Source organism: Gymnogyps californianus, chromosome 5 (assembly GCF_018139145.2).
Source record: "Gymnogyps californianus isolate 813 chromosome 5, ASM1813914v2, whole genome shotgun sequence".
Taxonomy (NCBI): domain Eukaryota; kingdom Metazoa; phylum Chordata; class Aves; order Accipitriformes; family Cathartidae; genus Gymnogyps; species Gymnogyps californianus.
The window spans coordinates 68,677,064-68,697,277 of NC_059475.1; the positions used below are offsets into that span (position 1 = coordinate 68,677,064).

Below are 20,214 nucleotides of genomic sequence, written 5' to 3' on the forward strand. Positions count from 1 at the left end.
GAGCAGATTGCAGTGTGAGTTGAACCCCTTATTAGCCACTGGAGAATCCACAAGCCACAACCCTCGGGGATCGCCGGCTCCCTGCCACTCAGCCTGTGCCTGCTGGCGCTGAGCAGGAGCGTGGGCGGCTGACGGCTCCAGCCTCTAATGAGGGCTGCCGAGGTTTAAGTGAGGGTTTGAGTTTTCGCTGGTGCCCGCGGATGGTGCGTCAGCATCCTGGAGCCTCGCCGTGGGACGGCTCATGGGGTGATCCCCGGTTGTGCCCCCCACCAAAGCAAGTGGGGGGCACAGGCGGGTCGGTGTGCTGAGCCACCACGCGTGCTAGGGCGAGTGGAAGGGCTGGGTGCCGTGAGACACGGCGTGGCCCTCGCATCATGGTGACGCAAGGAGACTTGGGGGGGATGGCGACACAAGGAGACCCTAGGGGGGGATGCCGACCCCACAGGCCCCGGGATGGCAGGGAGCCGGGGTGCCATGTCCCCAGGGTGGGGGACAGTGGGGTGACATGGTGCCATGACCTTCAGGCGTGGGGCAGCCCAGGTGACATGCCATTGTTTTTTTGGGACAACGAGGAGCTGCAGGGCACCCCCGGAGTGCAGGACAGCAGGGAGCCAGGGTGATGCTACCCTGGGGTGCGGGATGACGGAAACCGAGGTGATGCCACCCGGGTTGGGGGGGGGGCAGGACAGCAGGGACCACGGTGGTGCCACCGGGGCTGCGGGACAGCATGGGGGAACCCCACGCAACTGTCACCCGTGGTGCGGGACGCTGCTGATGCCAGGCGGGAGGCGGACCCGGGCGGTGCCAGCGGGGCCCCGCCGCACAAAGGCCGCCGGTCGCCCCCGCCCCGGGGCCGCCCCGCATCCCCGGGGCCGCCCCCGAGCCGAGGCCCAATAAACACCGCCGCATTTGAACGCAGCACCTCCCCCGGTCCCCTTTCCCCTCCGCAAACGCAGCGATCCGCTCCTGCTCCGCCGCGCCCGGAGGCACCGGCAACCCGCGCCGGGTGAGCCCGGGAGGGGAGCGGGGCCGCGCCGCCGGGGGTGCAGCGCCGAGCACCGCGGGCGGGTGGATGGGTGAGTGAGTGAGTGGGTGGGGGGAATCACCGAGCCCCCGGGGTGGGTGGGGGGGGCTCCCGGCCGTCTCCGGTCCCTCCTCCGCGGGCGGTACCGGGGCGCAGCCCGCCCCTTCCCGGCGCGGCCAGCCGCGTGTGCGGGGCGCCGGCCCGGGGTGGCGGGGAAGGGGTGCAGCGGGTGAGGTGGGTGCGTGGGGAATGGGGAATGGGGGGGGGGATGCTGGAGGAAGGGAGGGGGGGCGCTGGGGACGGGGTCTCGTAGTCAGAGGGTGCAGTGGGGGTTTTGAGGCGTGGGTGGGCGCAGAGGGGTGCCTGCGTGGGTGGGGGCCACGCAAAAGGCCCCACAGTCCCCAGCGGTGGTCTTCGCGCTGGTGGCAGTGGTCCGGCGGGGTGAGCAGCACCGGGCGCTGCTCGCCCTCCTGCCAAGGGCACCCCATCCTGCGGTGCATCCTCATCCTGTCCCCGGAGAGATGCTCCAAGCGCCCTGAAACGTGGGGTGCGGGAGCCGGTTCTGGACCAGCTCTCTCCGGGCTGAGTTGAGGAAGCAGCAGGCTGTGGCTGGAGGAATTAATAACAGCAGTTGTTTTGTCATTGGCGAAGCCTTCGCTGTCACCAAGGGCGGCAGACGGCATCTGCTGTCTGGTCGCAAACCGTGGGCCCGTCACCTCTGGCGCATCCGGGTAAGGATGGGGCTGAGGCCGTGAGCCAGGAAAGCCCAAATCCGCAGCCCGGGAGGGTCAGCCACCGGAGCTGGGTGCACCGGGGGTTTGCCGTGCAAGTGGGTGTCGGTTTGGGTGAGTGCGTTTATCCTGCCCGTCTTTCTCATTTGCTCTACCGAAACGGGGGTGACGGCGAGAGGCTCGCCGTGCGGTCCCCGCAGCGCGATGGATGCGCGGCGTTATCGCCGTGATTCAGCACGGCCCGGGTTTATCGGAGCCGGCGCAGGGCTGAGCTCCGCGGGAATTACCGAATCCCTTATTTCCCGGCGCGTGAGGCGTCGCTGGGTAAATTGCCGGCTCGCTTTGTTTACTTCTGAAATAATCAGCTTTGTGCCTATACCTTGGGCTTTATCGCACCCAGGGTTCCCCGAGTTATTGCAGTGCAACTCCAGCCCGATTTGCAAAATCAAAACAGATGGGCGCTTTGTTTTTCCTTATTGAGAGGAAGGCTGCTTATTGAAAGGCCCTATTACAATGCAAATACTGAGGTGGCGTGAATATTCAAAACGCTGCGCTTCTTTTGAAGCTCTTTACATAAATTTATTGCGCTTTATATGCCGTCGCTGCTTTGCTAAGCTGGAGTGGAGCTTGGTTAACAGAATCTCTTTTCTCTGCCAACTTTGGAGGGTTTGGCCATGTTTTGGGGAGCACGGTGAGAGGTGGCATTGAGGTGCAAAGCAGCCGGCGCTGGGCTGCAAAAATTATGACTGTGCTCAATGGGGAGGAGGAACTGCCGGCTGTAAAGCTGACTTTGGTGGTGACCCTTGAAGAGCCGGGCGTGCTGTCAAGTGATTTACCGATATCTGGGTGCTTCATTGTCCTTTTGGGCTTTTTTTTCCCCTTCCCTGTGGTTTCTCGGTGCGACCCTTTGTGGAGCCGCTGCTCCCCAAGAGGCGACGGGGTGTTGCGGGGTGGGCTGAGCTCAGAAATCGCCCTGACACAGGCAGCGGTGTCGGGGTTTGGGGGTGTACGCAGTGAATCGCAGCAGCTTAGCCGTGGCTGTGATGGATGAGATGGTTCATGAGGGGACAGAGATAATGAGTTAGCTCAGACAACCCCAGCTCTGGCTTTCCAGCGAGGGCTCAAGGTTTCGGTGGCTGCTGGGCATCTCGTTATAAACCCTGCCATTAAAAACTGGGGTCCTGGTGGTTTTTGCCAGCTGTGGTCACATCGTCCCGGTTGTCCCAAGCGCAGAGGGAAGGGCAAGTTGCTTTTAACCTGCCAACGCATAGCCGTGCTCTTCAGCGCAGGGTGGACGCTACCGAACGGTTACGTCTCGGGGAGCGGGTGCTTGTGTTTTGGAGGCGGCCACGTGATGCTGCTCCGTTGGGCGCTTACTCGCTGCTGATGGCCAGGCCTTCGTTTGAGTCGAGGCAATGGAGAATAGCGGCGAAAGCAACGTTTTTCCTCGCTGTCACTTGAAGGAGATGACTTGCCTGAGGCTGCTGCCTTCTGTGGAGGGCTGGCTGGGATGGAGGCAGTGTCACCCATAGCCCCGGAGAGGGGCGGTTGGTGATGCAGCCCATGGGGCCATCCGGGCAGAGCATCCCTGAAATCTCCATGTTGCGCCACCGCGCAGCAGCAAGCGTGCTGTTTGTATTAATACTGTTTTGCACAAAAACAGGCGTTGTGCTAGTTGTAGTTTTTACTTGGTGGTGCCATTGATTGACCAGGTAATCTGTGTCTTCATTAGTTCAAGGCTAAAGCTTGGAGGTTGATATTGATTCCAGGCACTTAATATGCAAAGCGGTAATTACAGGTTAAGCCTATATTGTTTGAGTTAAATTTAGCTGCGAATTTGGTCTATCAGGCCTCTCCATTGTGTGCCATGAAGGTTATCTGGCTCTCAGGAGGGGGGGGGATTTAAAGGAAGGAAAGAAACGCCGGTGAAAACTTCCTTTTCTCATCATCCCCGAGTGCTTTGCTTCCTGGGACTTCTTATAGGGAGAAGAGAAATAAAGAATAATGCGGTTATGACTCCAAGTAGTTCTCCTAAGCCTACACTCTTCTGCGCCGTCTGCTCAAGCCGGTCATTTTGGGGGACTTAAAACGACACAGAAGGCCAGCTATAAATCTGAACAGAGTGATGCCCTATGCGGGGAACGGCCCCTCTCCTCCTCGCAGGGGACCGGGGAGCCCCTGCTCAGCTGCCGCCCGTCCCTATTATCCTGCCGGCTCCGGGCCGCCCTCCTGCATCTCAGCTGCTGGCCCATCTGGAGCGGAGATGAAAGGCTGGGGTTTAATTCAGGCTTTGTGTGCCTCTTGTGTTCCCTCCCTCCCCTCTTAGCCCTTTCTCTGCTGCCAGTCTCCCATCCCTGACCCCGCAAGGCAGCTCCGGCTCACGGGTGCGGAGAGTGGCTGTGCATGCCGGGTGTCTGATGCCGCTGACCTCATTATTTTGACTGCTGGGTGATGCCAGGCAGCCTCGTGAGCTCATCAGGTAGGAGGGTTGGGGTTTTTATTTCTTCCCCCCCCCCCCCTCAAAGCGCTGCTGAATAATTCAGCCGGGAGTAGGCATCTTGGGTCACCTTGCACAGCCGGCTGCGTGCCGGAGCTGGCTTCCTAAGATGGAGGTTGCGCAGGATGCGTGCAGGATCGCCTCGCTGCCGGCAGCTCGCCGTCGTTGACTGACTGCAGGTAGGCGAAGAGCGTTGTCCTTCTTTATTTATTTCTGATGCTTTTTACGCTGGAAAGCGTGAAATCCCCTCCCCGGGCTGCGCAGGGGTGGCTGGGTCGTGCCAAGCTGGTGCGGAGCCCACTGAGCTCCGACTGTCCCTTGCCATGGGGACATGCGAGGCTGCTGGGGCCATCATGTACTCGCCAAAAACTCCCCCCGGGCTGTAGGGCAGGTCTGGCCCCGGGCAGGGACCATGCACCTGATGCTCTCCCCCTTTGGGGATTGTATTTTTCTTGCTGGTTTTATGGGCTCCCCAGTACCTCCTCCCTCAGCCCATCCAGACTCATCCGGGGTAAGTTTTTGGGGCTGCCTGCTGGTACGGCCCTGAGAGGGGGTGACCCCAGTGCTCCGGCAGCATGGGTGCTCGGGGACATGTTGGGAGGTGGCATTGAGCTCTCTGTGCTGTCTAACTGGGGGAACTGGTTCTGGCGGTGTGGAATTAGAGTTGGGTGCTGGAGAGGTCTCTGGGGAGCAGGAGGTGGCTGACCCTGAAGATAAGAGACTCAAAAATGCCTGGGAAGCTCCATGGGTCGGAGTCACCTTTGCTGCAGCCTCGGCTGTGAGTTTTGGGGCTGCTGGGTTGTACGGCCGGGGCAGGCAGGGCTCTCCCGACGCCGGTACCCGGCAGCAGCCGCTATCGATCCCCATGCGTGCTGAACTGTGGGTGCGGGTGGGAAATGGGGTTGCCAGTGTGAGAACAGAAACTAGTTTGCTGCCTGCCTTCTGCTTGCAGGCACCCGAGTTTTCAGGTGCTGGCTCCTCCTCTGTGCCCTGGGTTGAATGCAAACGCATTGGCACCCTCGCTCTTCCCCGCGGGGCTTGGGTGCTTTGCTAAAGCAGCTCAAGAAGCATCTGGGGGGGTTAGGGGGGGAACCAGGGGACACTGAGGGTGTGAGGCTCAGGTACAGCGACGTGGGGATGGGGAGGGATTGTGTCCACTCTCTCTCGAGAGGTCTGGCGATGCTGCTGTCCTTGCCCATGTCAGCACAGGAGGAAGGACGGCCGGGCTGGGCTATTTCTGTCCCGTGGACCCTGCGTGCCGCTTGGCACCAGCCCTGCATCCCTCGGCAGGCACGGGAGCCCGATGCTGCTCTGCGTTGGTATCTGCTCCTGCGGCCAGCAAAATCAAGGACACGGCTGCTGCAGCGTGTGCCCCGGAGATTTCCCAGTTATCCAGCCACGTTGGTGGGACAGGCTTTCACGATTGCCCTTCTGCTGCAGGATGCTTGTGCGAGCTGGTGTGGCGGCTCACAATGCTCTTGATCAACGTGTTCCTCGAGGCTGCAGTGGTGAGCCAGGGGGGTGAAATTGGGCTGCACCTTGCAGTCAGGGCAGCTCCACTTGTTCTGGGATGTCCGTGAGCACGGCCGGTGACACAGGCAGCCGCAGGCTGTAGGATCCCTGCGATGCCGAGAGGGAGGAGGGGAGGTGGTTGCTCCGCAGCAGAGCTGGACAGCGAGGGGGTTTGGATAGGACCCCCCCGCCTTTGGGAAATCTGGCTAAGACAACCTGCAGCAGCATAGGTGAAACAAAATTCACATGGAGACCTGGCTGGCGCTTGGGCGATGGTCTGAGGCTGGCTGAGCATCCTGGGGTCGTGTCCTTGGGCCGCCGGGTCCCTGCAATGCCCACTGCCACTCAGTGCGCCCTGGCGATGACGCCTGCCGTGCCTATTGTGCCCCCGGGGTGGTGGCGTGTCCCCGCGGTGGCCGTGCACACCAAGGCTGTGTCATGGCACTGGGTTACGCTTCTGCCCTGAGCCGGTGGGGAGCCCTGCAGCCAGGCTGGGTAAACAGATGCCAGCCGAATCTTTCATTTCAGACAGGAAATTTCCCTCCCAAAACAGTTCCTGGGGCTGCAATGCTCTGGTTAGCAATGGGATGAGAGAGATGAAAAATTGTTGACTTGGGGGGGGGGGGGGATGAAGCCCTCAGGCGAGTGGTGGGGAAACAACCTGGGCTTTGTTTGCTGGTGCAGGAGACCAGATGCATTTCAGCTATCTCCATGCTGGGATCAGCTCTGCTCTGGGCCTGGGTTTGCTGCCACCCTAGCAGTGTCCCCTGTTAAACACTTCTCTACCTTCAGACAGGGTTTGACCTGAAGTACCTAAAGGAGAGCAGCTCAGTGAGTGCCATGGGACTGGGCGGTGACCCAGTGGGGACGCGTCCTCCCCAGGCGCAGGGCACTGCGTGGCTCCGTGCCGGGGTTGTGGAGGAAAGCAGAGATGCTGCACGCTAGCGTCGACAGGGCTGACGGTGCGTTGGGGCTCCTTGCACCCAAGCCGGCATAAAAAGGAGCATAGTTGGCACAGGGATGTGTTTTGTGTTCGTGGAGGGGGGGGTGTACACGGTGGCTGGCTGGCCTGAAGTGTTTGGGGTGGAGGGAGAGGCAGCAGTTGGGATCTCCTGCCCTACCCTCCGCAGACAGAGCCCCACGCTTTGCCCCCTGCCACTGGTGAGCTGTTACTGCCGGGTTCGTTGTTTATCGTCTCGCTGAGGCGAGCAAAGCATCACCTACAACACCTGGGAACCAGCAGAGCTCAAGGGAACAATTTTCCCCTGCAGCACCTCAGCTGCTCCAGCCGAGGCAAATGAGCTGCTTGTGGAACCAGCACGAGGTGGCAGGTAGGGACGTGCAACCCAGGGCTGCCCCAGCCACCCGGGCTGTCCCCACCCGGAGGGTTTGGCTCTGCAGGCTTTTTTTTTTCCCCTTGGTCTTTCTGCTGTGCAACTTCTGGCTTCACGCAGTGGGATGGAAGAGGCTGGAGCAGTGGTGGAGCACCAGGTTGACTTAATGCGAACAAACGTGGCCGCAAACAGCCTCGTGGGCTGGCCCTGTACCAGCCCTTGGGGTTTGTGCCTTTGCATGCCGTGCTGTGGGTGCTGCAGTTGATGCTCACCAGCCCCGTCTCTCCCCGCAGGTGAGCGTGGCAGGCTATGGGATGGATGAAGCTGAGCAGGACCAGTATGAAGCTCGCCTCAAGGAGCTCTTCGACAGCTTCGACAGCACCGGCACGGGGTCCCTGGGGCAGGAGGAGCTCACCGACCTCTGCCACGTGCTGCACCTGGAGGAGGTGGCCCCGGCGCTGCAGCAGACCCTCCTCCAAGACAACCTCCTAGGCAGGGTAAGGCTGGGGTGATGGGGGGGGGGGTCTGGGGCTTGGGAGCAAGGCAGTGCCAGGCGGCTGCTCCTGCGCACGTGGGAGGGTGGTGGAAAGAGGCTGAATGTCTGTAATTTGTGAATATCCGACATCCCTGAGGCTCTGGGGCTGCAGGACTTGCAGTGTCTGTTGTTCTGTTGAGCAATGTGGGCGTAGGGCAGCTTCCGAGAGGGGGATTAGTGATAACGGGGAAGGAAACTGCTCGCTGGTGTGTCCTCCCTGACTGGAGGCAGTCTGAAACTCTCAGAAACCACCACTTTACGCTTAGCCTCGTGTGCTGGTGTTGCACTGATGCAGGGTGTGTTTTCCCAGAGTCCGAGGCTAGACCAAGTGCTGGGTCCCTGCTGCCCTTGCACCAACGCCGGTGCTCGGCCGAGCACGTGCGCACGCTGGCTCACACAGCACGCGTGCCCCCCAGCACCAGTTAGTGCTGCTTCTGGCCTGGGTCATCTCCCCGAACCAGCTCACCGGGTGCTTGCGCAAAACTCTGCCGGGCTTGGGATGCGATGGGGACCTAAAGCCAGGGCTTGAGCCTGTGATTTACATTGACTTAAGCTGTAGTTAAACTGGTGGGGCCGCATGCAGTCAGGCGTGTTTCTCTAAAGTAGAGAATACTGTCCAACTCCAGCTGTCGCTGCCTGAGCCTTTGTCCACGTTACCTGGTGCTCGTGTCCACACACAGCTGTGGTTACCACAGACCCACCTGGGATAGGTTTTTGGGGACAAATGGCTCCTTCCTTCTGCAGGGCTGCAGCGTCCTGCCAGCCTGTGGATGGGAGCTGTGGCCAGTGAGCACACCATGCTTTCCAAAGTGATTTTTTTTTTTTCGGTTGTGGTTGTGCCTTTATAGAGTTAAATGCCAGGGTGTTGAGCAGAAGCTGCTTGCCCTTGGGGGGACCTCAGTGTTCAGCATGGATGTCCTTGTGCTTCTGTGTTACCTCCTTCCCAGCACGCTGTGCTTGGAGCGCGTTGGATGCTTCCCTCAAAATCACCCTGAAATCCCATCACTGCTCATTAAAATCAGCAAACGCAGAGCAGGGCAGCCAGGGCTCTCAATAGACATGAGCTACGCAGCCATCCCGACTCCAATTTCTTATCAAACTGCAGCTTTCACAAAACAAAATGATTCCTTTAACAAACAAAGCTTCCTCTTCCTCGCCTGCCCTGGGGCCGTAGCTCTTCCGCTGACAGCGAGCAGTGCTGGAGCACGGATAGATCCAGACGATGGATCCAGACGATGGATCCAGACGGAGGTTTCTGACCTTGGGAGCTGCAGCGTGGCATTTGCTTGAGCATCAGAGACTTTCCGTGCTGCTCGGCCGTCTTGAGCTTCCGCCGCTCGGATGCTGTTATCCAGCTTTGCTGCTTGCAGGGTGGTGGGATAGAGGGAAAGAAAGAGCAGTACTAAAGATATGGTTGTCAGGGCTAAGGCAACAGTGCTCATCCCTGTGGCCTGCTCAGAGTGGGTGAGAAGCGAAGTTAAATGCCGTAGACACTCAGCCCAACGGCACCAAAAAGCCCCTGCTAAGGCATCCTGAGTACTGGGTCATGCTCGCTCCATCCCGGCCAGGACCTCCATCCCTGCAAGCTGTCCCAGGGCACGAGGCATCCCGAGGAGCGTTTTTATTTTATTCCCCCCTCCTTTGTCTTTGGGGACGGTTCTCGCTTACAACCTGCGACTTGAACGTCAGAATAATCTTTGTCTCCTGCATTTCCTCCCATCTCCCCGGCATTTGTGCTCGTTAGCAGCAGCAATGGCCCATGTCTAAGCGCGAGCCTGATTTAATAGCTGTCGAATCCTCTGGGTTTCCTAGGGAGCTCGTCGGGAGAATAGCGGCAAACATGTTGCTCCCCGAGCGCAGGCTTCTTGCACCTGCCCTGCCGGCTCCTTGCCGCAGATGGTCCCTCTCGGCGGTGGGAGCAGCCTTTGTTTATCTGCACTTCCAGGGGCCGGGATTTATGGGAGGGCACCGGGGAGGGGGGTGGCGGGGGACGGTTTTGTCTGCCGAGGGGCAACTCGGTGGGGCCACGTGCTTGCTTTTGTGCCGGGGGCTCTGCTCTGGGGATGAATGCACCGCGATGGGGCTGGACCGGGAGCTGAGCCGGCATCCCGGCGAGGGGCTGGATGTGCTGCCTCCCCCGCCCCGCTCTGTGCGATGCTTTGGGGATTAACGGGTACGTGCTATCTCCGGGGTCCGGCGGGGGTGTGTAAATCCTGCCTTGGCTCGTGGCAGAGCCAAACCATCCCAGAACCGCCTTCCTCACGCGATTGCGTGCGGAGGCGATGCTCGCAGCAATTCCTGGGATTCCTTGGGGAAGGCTGTTTCCTCGGGCCCCTCGCACTTGACTGCGGGGCCGAGAGGATGCGTGCAGGCGTGCCCTTCTCGTCTGGCCTCCGAGAGGCAGTGCCCGTTAATTAGCAGCTAACGCAGAGTGGTGTCTTTGAGGGACAGTGCTCATGGGCTGCAGCGATGACTGCCGTTATATGATTTGCAGGGACGGGGGTAAGTCGGGCACCTCCGGACCCTGCGCAAGGACTGTCCTTCGCAGCCGTCCTCAAGCAGGGACAGGGAGTTCAGGTTTCACCCTGCCCCTGCGCTATTGCATTAGCAAGCCTGCAGCAAGGACACCGCGGCGTGAGGTTTCACTCGTCAGCTCCCTTCAATGCTTTGGCTGGCGACCTCTTGCAAATATACTCCCTCTGAGCCCCGCTGTGACGCTGCTCCCCTTAATGCGCAGTGGGTTTTTGCATGCCAGGCAGGAGACTTGATTGCAAGACTGTCCTGTTCCTGTGTCTTCCCCACCTGACATTTTCCTCTGCAACCTTCTGGCTGCTGCTGCTGGAAGGAGTTTGGAAGCAGGGACAGGGCTTTGGGAAAAGAACTCTCTTCAAAGATGAAGGAGAGGGAGCTGGAAGGAGCCACCGATGCCCCAGAGAGACCGGGGTTGCAGACTGCTGCTTTGCATTGCAGGGACAAATAGCGAGAAGCAGCAGGTAGCTTGGCACATGCATGCTCTCTTTCTAGTGCTAATAAGTCACGGCTTCATAGGAAACTTGCTTTAAAGCAGGCATCAAGATTTCTCAAAGGCGCTGAGGTTGCTCAGCAGCCGGCAGCTTGGTTGGTCCCTGATTACCGTGGGGAAGCTGGGCTGGGCTTGCTATGCCTGTGTTGGCATATTAGTCTTGTTTGCCTCTGATTTACTTGTTCTGGGAAAAGTCTCCTCACCAGGGACTTAACATGCCCCCAGCACTGTGCAAGAGTCCTGGTCTTGCTGTGGGGTTTGCAGGGACACGTGTCCTGTCCCTGATCCACGCCTCTGGGTGAGCACGAATGCACGCCATGCTGTTGCCTCCCAAACTCCGCTGTGTTCAGGCTGGTTTGGATCGGCCCTCGGGTTGCAGTTCGAAGCCCCCGTGAGCAGATGCACAAGTTGGCAGTTCCAAAATACCCCAAATTTGGTCGAGCACATTGAAAAGAGTATTAAACTTCAAACATCCCAACAGTGTTTTGCTGCTGTATACTTTCTGCCTTGCGTTTGTAAAGTTTTTGGGTTGGCTTGAGTGTCTGCGGCTGTTGTCCAGAAGTGGACGGTGCTTTGTGCAACACCGCTGCAGTTAGTGCTCTCCTCCCCAGGGCTGTCCAGGCCCGTCTTTTTGCTGGAAATGTTCTCTAAGCAAAAACCGAAGGCTATTGCTGCGGATTTGTGCCTGCCCACGTGGGCTGTCGCATCCCTGGAAGTGCTCCTCGCACTTGTGGGGAGCCCACAGCCTCCCTGGCATGGGCCTTCCGGGCAGGAGTGTGACCCTCCATGACAGCACATGGGTGCTGGAGGTGTGCAGATACCGAGCACACACGTGTGGGGTGCTTTGTGATGTGGGTGTCGCCTGCTCCGTATCTCCCGGGGATGCACATTGCCCCTGCATGCACGCTGGCATTTAAATTGATGGGGATATAGAGCGAGAACATTGCTGGGGAGCAGTGGCAAAGGATTGCTTTCTTTAAAATATGAGATATTGTAGCGTTTGTGGCTTTGCTGTCCCACAGGCTGCCTGGCCTGGCTTGTACTTGAGCACAGCTCTAATTTTAACAGTTGCATTTCTCTAATTCTTTAAGTACTCCTTGTGTACAGACATGCAGCATCCAAGGTCAAATGTGCCCCACCAACAGATACTGTTTTTCCTGGTTATCCGGTGTTAGGATGGGCCAGAGGTTTTCCTTGAAGAAAAATATCCCCCCTCCACCAGCTTGGGGCTACATCTACAGAGTTGGGTGCTGCTGCTCAGAAGGCGTTGTGGGACCCCTCTGAGCCTGTGCAAGCGCCCGCTGGCATGTCTCTGTGCTGCTGATTTGCATTTTAAATCCTGCTGTGCGGCTGACCGGGGCGGGGGGGCCGGAGGATAGCCGCCTCCTGCCCCACAGCCTAATCTTCCGTGGGCTCCTTTGGACGTCGTGGTCATGGTAAAATCGCTCTGCGGCCTCGATGCCGGAGCCATCTGTCCCGCGCGCAGCTGCGGCAGCGAGGGCTCAGCCCCCCTTCTTCCTTCCTCCCCTTCGTTAGTGCTTCTTGGCAGACATGAGTTACGGGGCTCGTTAGGCAGAGCAGGTTACGTGTCAGTGGTGCTCTCCGCACCTGCCCAAGTGGTTCTGCTCTGCCCTCTCATTTGGCGCGTTTGCATGAGTGATGCAAAATGATTTTTATTTTATTTTCTTCCTGCCGTGAGGTCCCATCCGAACCCAGCCCCAGCACCCATCCGAGGGACCGGCTCTGTCTGTCCCCATGGCTGTTGCCACCGTTGCCTTCCTGAGAAGATCCCATGGGGAGGGGACCTGTTATTCGAACACCCTCATCTTTTATTCATCCTCATTTAGTCGAAATGTCAAGTTTTTTTAATCAGGCAAATGCTCCTATCTCTGTAAACTGTCCTTTTGAAGTACACCAGCGTTTGGAAATGAATGGCAGCAATTAGTATTCAGATGAAGGCATCCCTGACAAGTTTCTTTGCTGAACATATTTCTAACTGTTTAATTACTCAGGGAGCCTGTGTTTAAAACCGCAGGGGTGATTTGCACCGCCTGAGTTGCGGTGTGAGGTGCTCCCCTGCACAGTGGGGCCCATGGCTGAGCCCCCAGCTCCGCTGTCGTCCCCTGCCTGCCGGGGAGCACGTTGCTCTTTTTTTGGGCTGGCTCGACCCCAAGAACAAGCTGGCAAACTTCAGACCTGAACTTTGCCGCTTGTGCCTCCCCCAGTGGCATTAAAATCCCCTCTGACTGCGGCTCCTGCCCTTCGTGCCGGATTCGCAGCGATCGACTCTGCCAGCAAGAGCAACCTCGGTGGGTTCTTTAAATACAAAGTCTCTTGTTCAATGCTAAAAATTCTCCTAAGATTTATTTAGCCAAAAGAAATCGTAGCAGCCAGCTCTGCCTCACCACTGACCCATGTCAAATAGCTTCCCCAGCTGTCCCCGCGTTTCCGTCCCCCACGGCTGGAATTGCTGACATTCCCCAGCGCGGCTGCGAAGGATGCTGTAGCCCCTTTGCAATTGTTCGTGGCGGTGAGGCAGGAGGCTTTCCAGGAAGACACAGATGGAAAAGGGGAGGAGGGGAAAACCCAGTGGTAGGGTCATCCCTCCTTGTTTTCCCGTAGCCACACTCCAGACCTGGTATTTCCAGTCCAGCCCTCATGGAGCTGCAGGAGCCGGGGCAGGGCTGCCCTGGAAAAGCTGTGACTTTCTGCTATCTGCTTTGGAAAGTGTTTTCTGAAGCTTAATTAGGGCAGCGGAGCATTTCCACAACAGAGTATCTCATCACTGGTCAGGACTGGTGTCTCACTGTAGAAGCCACTGACCCTGGCCAGGTGATCTCAAGTAATGGAGATGCTCCCTGGTCCTCTGGACGTATTATTTTGGCTTCTTGTTTGATGGAAAAACCCAACCAATGCATTAAAGCAGTGGCTTTGAGTCATTCTGTGATAGCAGTCATTTCTTCCACGTGCTCAAAGATGCTGGCTGTGTCTTCATGTTGCTTGCTGTCACTTCTCCAGGCCCCAGGACTGAACGAGCTGAGGTTCTTTCGTGCCCCTTGCCGAGGTTGTCGGCAGACACAGGCATGCTCTTGTTTCAGCGCGGTGGTTTGAGTGATTTGCATTGCTGCCTGTCTTCCTGCTGGATTATTGGCCTGATATTTAACTATCTGCACCAGTTGATTTCCTCCTTTCTTCCCTTTTTTCCACAGGTCCACTTTGATCAATTTAAAGAAGCACTTATCCTCATCTTATCCAGAACTCTGTCAAATGAAGAACACTTCCAAGAACCAGGTAAATACTAAAATTATCTAAAATAGTACATTTTTCTTTGGCAAAGCAGATGTGGGTGGCTCTCACAGAGGAACTTAGAAGAGAAAGTGCTTTTTAGATGCTGAGATAGGCTCTTCTGCTTGGATGCCCAGACCTAGGGAGAAGAGAGAGTTAAGGTCTGTTGTGGAGCCTTGTACAAAAGTGTTTTCTGAGCTATTAGATATTTATATCCCATTACCATGATCTAAATGCCCGGAGAGGCACGTGATGTCTGCGTGTAGACAGCTAACAGCACTTCAGATGCTCAAGACGTCCCACGGCTGCTAAATGGGCTGAGGTCTCTCTATCCCCCAACGCTTCTGGTGGCCAGGGATGCTTTCGGAGCTCTCCAGCAGCAGGAGATAGTTACGGGCAGGCAGTCAAACGGCTGCTTTAATGCTGCTGCTGCTGCTTTTTCCCGGCTGGGGCTGGCACATCCCCTTCCCCTCCACTCAAGTGCTTCGGCCCTGAGGTGGTGCGACCCCGACGCAGGCGCAGAAGCCCCAGCCTGGCAGGAGGGTTTGTGAGCTCTGCCTCGGGGGAGCCGCCGCTCCGGGCTGAGCCGGCGGCAGCCCCGGCAGCCGGTGTGCTCCTGCCGTGCCTCTGCAGGGGCCGGCGGTGGGATCTGTCTCGGGGGACAGCAATGCCTTACCGAAAACCTGTGCTGGCTTTGGATGCCACTCTGTTTTTGTGAAGGTTATAAGGGGGAAGCTCTCTGCCAGAGCTCCTCCTGGAGATGGGCTGCTGGACACGGAAATACCTCTCCTGTCTAGCGTTGATTTTCATTTTTTTTTGAAAGTCTGTTGTTTCCTTGTGTCTGAGATGAGCGGGACGAGCTTGATCCTGCAGGAAGCTACTCCGAGGCGTCTGTATTTCTCCCAGGGGACAGTCAGTTTGGCCCAAAGATGCTTCTGAACAAGATGAGCCCTCTGACAAACCAGGTTGGGGCTCGTCGGAGAAAGCAGTGGGTGCTGCGAGTCCTCGCTGTCCTGTTTTCTCCTTCCGTTTGTTTCAACGTGCCTTGAAAGCGTGGCTTTTTAGACCCTCGGCAGGAAATAGGGTCACAGCTTTGATGTGTCCCCCCAGCTCCCCATGCATGAGGGGCTGGTGGTGCTGGGAGCACTGGGGAGGTGTGGGGCCAGGGTGAGGGCTGAGCCCCTGCGGCTCTAGCTGGAGCAGGGGGGGCTGATGTCTGCCTGGTGTCACACCTGTATGTAAATCCCTAATCCTGCCTTCGGAGCAGCGGGGCCACGAAATCCCCGAAGGAGAAAACAGCTTAGCAAGGGGGGAGATGGAAAACTCAAGTTTCCTCTCCTGGAGCATCAGTCTCAGCTGGAGCATCCCGCACTTGAGAGCGCAGCCTGTCAGCAAAACTACAAATTTCCCCCTTAAATAGGCTGCAAAAACCGCAGGGCCCAAGAGATGCAATTGATGGATTATTTTTATTTTCCACCCCTCGTGTCCAAAGCTCTTAATGCTTAGAGGGAGATGGGCGATGACAGCTCTTGCACCAGGCATCCCTTAATGTAATTTCCCGACGCAGGTCAGTGGGTGCTCAGGAGGGAGGCGGGGGAGCCCCGCTGGTGCCTGGCGAGGGGTCGGGTCTGCTGCGATCCCTTCCAGCCCCTCGGAGAGGAGCTGGCATGGAGCGGGAAGCAGCCCCAGCACCCCAGCGAACCAGAACTAATCCGGCACTCTGCATTTATTGGGGAATCATATGGCTGAGAAGCTCCGGCTTGATTTAAATATAAATAAATCTTCTAGAAAGGGCTGAATTTGGGGTTATCGCAGGGGAAATTACAAATGCAGCCGGCAAGAGGCTGCGTTGGAGCCGGAGAGCCCTCCTTGGGGACACGTTTGTCAGCTGGGTTTTGCATGGCAGGTAATCAAAGGGCATGCGGTGCAGGTAGGGAGCCTGCACCGGGCAGGCCTGGGAGGCATTTATTTTTAATGCATTTTGACAGGTCGGTTAACGCCAAAGTCTTTGCTTCTTTTAATTTAGATCAAACTCGAGATTTGGAGAACAAGCTGCTTTGTGCTGTTGGTGTCAAACTGTCAGTGACTGTGGAAATGCTGGTGTTACAGCCCGCCCCGGGCTTGGGAAAAATTGAGTTAAGAGCTCCAAATTGCATAATTTAAATGAAAATTTAATTGGGGGGGGGAAGCACAGATTTTAAGGCTGTCTGCTGCATCTGTGGAGTTTGCTCCACAAGGAAGCGGCCATGTGCCTTGGTGCTGTGGTTTTACCTGGAGACTTGGGTGTTGGGAAGGTCCCTTGGGTCTGCAAGCAGCCGGAGGGCTTGGGTCTTTGCTCTCCAAACCAGCTGCTCCCCTGCAGCCCCCAGACAACCTGTGCCACACGGCCGAGGGGACCCAGCAGGGGACAGCATCGTTGTCCCCATGGGTGCACAAGGAGCCCGTGGGTGATGGGGCAGACCCTGGGGTCTCAGCGGGACCCGTGGGCTGGGGAGAAGGAACCAAAACTGCCGTGGGATGCAAAAGCAGTTCTTGTAGAAGTGGCTGATGGGGGTTTCCCTGGTTTTTTTCGGGGGGGGACGCAGCAGGTGGGAGAGGCACTCAGGCTTGCAGACAGCAGCTGATAGATATATATTTATTTTTTTTTCTTGGCGAAGAAGCTAAATTCCCTTTCCAAAGGGAAGATTGGCAGGGAGGATGCTCCTGGCGCGCTGCAGGCACTTTGCCTGGGAAGCAGCCCTGAAAACCGAGGCAGGCAGAGCTCCCAGCACTGCTGTCATCAGCTCTGTCCCCTCGAGGACGTTGGTGTGGGGACACAGACCCAGCTGCGAACGAGAGCATCAGCCAGCCGGGCAAACCCCAGCTCTGCCGGGAAGTGATGTGGCTGGGCAGAGGAACAGGGGAGACTCCAGGAAAAGCAGAAAAAGGCCTGAAAGGGTCTTAAAATAGTGCTTATTTTAGTGGTTATTTTAGCTCCTGCAAGCAGGAGCGTGACTGCCGGGGAGACCCGTCACCCCCAGCAGCACCTCGAGCCTTTGCGGAGCTGCCTGACAAAGGTGGTGCGTGCGGATAAATTGCAGCCCAAATTACCGGGGTTTGATGCTCTGGAGAGATGCTGCTGCAGGGCCGGGGGCTGAGCCTGTGGGTGCTGGGAGCCCCACGGGACCTGGGCTGGGTGCTGCTGCCGCCGATGCTCTTTGTGCATGGGTTACTGTAGCAGTGAGGGTGGGGTCTGGGGACAATAAAATAGATTTAAGGGGAGGGAAAGAAAAAGAATCAGTTATGTGGGTGATTGGGGAGGGGGGGAATAATCAGGCTTTTTTTCCTCCCCATTATGGCAAATAAAAAGTCAGCTCTGTGCGTTGGAAGCCCGGATAGGGAGGGATTACCGGGGTGGAGCGCAGGATTACGGGAACACCCAGGACAAATTAAAGAGCAGCTTGATGCCATCCTCCCTGCGGTCACGAGAGGCTGTTGGGTTTTTTTCTTCCTAGCACATGGAGACAACAGAACTGCCCTCCCGAAGAGGAGCTGGTGGGGATGATGCCCTTGCAGGAATCCCACCCATGGGGGAAAGGTTGCTCACGTGGCTGCAAAGGTCTGGCTCCTGCTCCGCAAGGAGACCTGGGTGGGGACAGGTATAAAACCAGTGCCACTGTCCGGACAGGGGTGATTTAGGCACAGGCAATGCCTCTGGGCCAAAATGCATTGATTTTTGGGCTGTGGTGACCCAGCCGCCGCTCCTTTCCGCCTTGGTTGCTGAGCCCAAAGTGTGAAATAGGGACCAGGAGGAGTTTAGGCAGTACCTGGTGTCTCGGGGGATTAGGATTTAGTAGATCCTAGCTGCGATGTGCTTTGCCCAGCGGTAGGCTGTCTGCTGCTGTGAGGAGGATCCCTCCCTTCCAAATCCTAAGTGGCAAAGAAATTAATTTTGCCTCTAAAGGACGGGCTTGCGGGGTGAGGGTCTTCCTCCTCTAAAACCCCTTTTGTCTGCGCTTGATGGCTTTGATGTTGGGCCCAGGAAAATGCTGCTTGCCATCAAGGGGAGCTCCCCCCCCTTCCCCAAGCATCTGAGGGCAGAGCAGGATTTTGAAATGACTTTATCTAGCGCAGAAAGGCAGAAAATCAAGTGTAAATCTCTAACCATGGAGACGTTTAACTGCCGAGATGGACGGGGGGGAGCGACCCAGGGAATTGATGGCTTCTGTCTGCAGCGCTTAAATCTGGGCAGGGTGGGGGGGGACAGTTCTTGTGAAATGCAGATTTAGGAGTTTTTTTCAGGGGGCACTTTGGGGGCCACAAACCCCCCCCGGGCAGGGGGGTGAGAGGCTTGCTCTCTCGGCAGCCCCTGCTCTCACCCCCAGCCCGGGGACGGTTCAGGGGGGCAGATCAGACCCCAGTGTCTAATTAGGCACCAGTTCTGGAGTGTGTGTTTTACGAAGCCCGTGCGTTGCTGAGGGCTGTAGGAAGCAGGGAGGGTTTGACCTATTTTTTTTCTCTTTTTTTTTTCCTCCCCCTTTCTTGGTGGCTTGTCAGCCGCACAATAGCGAGGGCCTATGAGGAGCAGCATCTCGCCTTGCTCTTGGTTGCAGAAGAGGGTACCAGAGGTCAGACTCGAGCAAGAGCAGCCTCCTCTGTGTTCAATACAGGGGTATGTTTTACAGTGTTTGGGATAAATAGCACACAGGGCTGTCTCATGGGCATCTGCCTCACTGAAAGCATTGGTTTTGCCGTCTCCCTCCTGTTTCTTCGTGTGCCTTTGAAAGCATGTGTGGATGGAGCAGCTCTTTCCATCCTTCCTCATCAGTTTTGGCTGGAAATGAGAAACTCAGTTCAGCTCGTCAGTGAACTTTCTGCATTCGAGGAGCACAGGTTGCTGCTTTTTGGCTGGCACGCGTGCTCAGCTTTCCCTAAATACGGGGATGGTGGGAGCATCGAGGGCACCGGCCGCTGTGCTGGGGTTGGGAAAGCAGGAGGACGGAGGGGCTTAGAGGATGCTGCACGTGTGGAAGTACCCGTGCACAGCCGGTCCAGAGATGATGGTGCATGGGGCTTTCTGCAAAGGAGACGGGTCTGGGCTCCCAGGGATGGGGCTGCAGGATGCGGTCCCTTATGCCGGTGCAGTGCCCGTGGCCCCGTAATGCAAGGGCTTTGTTCTGCACCATGCACCCGGCAGCCAACGGCACAAAAGTCCACGGGGGCTTGCAGGGGAAGAGCTGTAGCCCAGTGTTAATGAAAGCATGCTGGCTCTGGAAATGGGATTTCAGGGTGCCTGAGCTGGGATCCCCTTGGTAGCTGGGCTCAGGCACAGCCTACTTCAAAGTCGGAGCTTTGCAAGGCAGGAGCAAACTTTCTGCTCTTCTCAAACTGTGAAGTGTCACCTTTCCCTCTCAGGGGTGTTCTCAGGCTTCACAATTTTTTTAATTGCAAAGGCAAAACAAGCACACCCAGGTGCTGAGACCAAAGAGGGGAGAGAGAAATCGGCTGCCAGCCTCCAAATGCTTAAAACACAAAAGTGGGGAGATGCTCCCATTTTCCCACTTGCTGTTAAAGCGCTTGCGGGGTGGCACGGTGCGAAGGCACCTGCGTTTCCATATACAGCTGGATTTTCAGCTGCAGCAGTGGTTAAACATGCTGTCGGGGTGGGGGGTTGGAAACAGGACTCTTCTGAGCATTGGGAAATCCAGAAGGAAATTTAGCCTTAGCTTCATGATTGCTAAATTACAGCTTCTTTTCCCCCCTGCATCTTTCCAAAGACAGATGGGCGCGGAGGCGCGTTTCTGTCTTGGAGGAGGAAAAATTATTTTTCAAAAAAAAAAAAAACAAACCCAAAGCCCTCCCCAACCCTCTTCTGCAAGGGCGGGGAGATGGCAGGGAGAAAATAAATGGGTGAATGAGTAGCCACAAATATTAGCATTTCAGAGAGAGCTGCTCGATGGAGATTGTTCACCACCGGGCAGGCTTTAATAGGAGTGATAAGGTTTGCTTTTGTTCTCGGGCTCTTACTTAATCAGCCTGTCTCATTGCGATTTTTCTATTGGCGCACTTCATCACACAACTTTCATGTGCGAGTCCCAGCTGCAGCAAATCTTGTTAAAATGGCCTTGTTCAAACACGGGCGCCGGGTTTGTTCCCTAGAGCTGCAATATGGATGGATGGAGTGCAAGGCTGGAGGAATCAAAGGACTCCTAGTCCTGTGTATTTTATAATTCATTGCATAGCTAAGTTGCAGAATATTTTTTCCTCTAACAAGCTTGAAGCCTTCTTCCATATC

At 56.9% G+C, this 20,214-nt stretch overlaps 1 protein-coding gene across 3 annotated transcripts in view; it reads left to right on the plus strand.

Moving 5' to 3' along the window:
* Positions 1-967: 967 nt before the first annotated feature.
* The window catches only part of NIN (ninein), a 62,538-nt gene continuing 43,291 nt past the window's right edge, over positions 968-20,214 (plus strand). For all 3 annotated transcript variants that reach the window (XM_050897812.1, XM_050897813.1, XM_050897814.1), the window contains exons 1-3: positions 968-1,006; positions 7,392-7,595; positions 13,865-13,946. In XM_050897812.1, the coding sequence (XP_050753769.1) occupies positions 7,413-7,595; positions 13,865-13,946 (265 nt within the window). In that variant the 5' untranslated portion in view covers positions 968-1,006; positions 7,392-7,412. The remainder of the gene's footprint in view (positions 1,007-7,391; positions 7,596-13,864; positions 13,947-20,214) is intronic.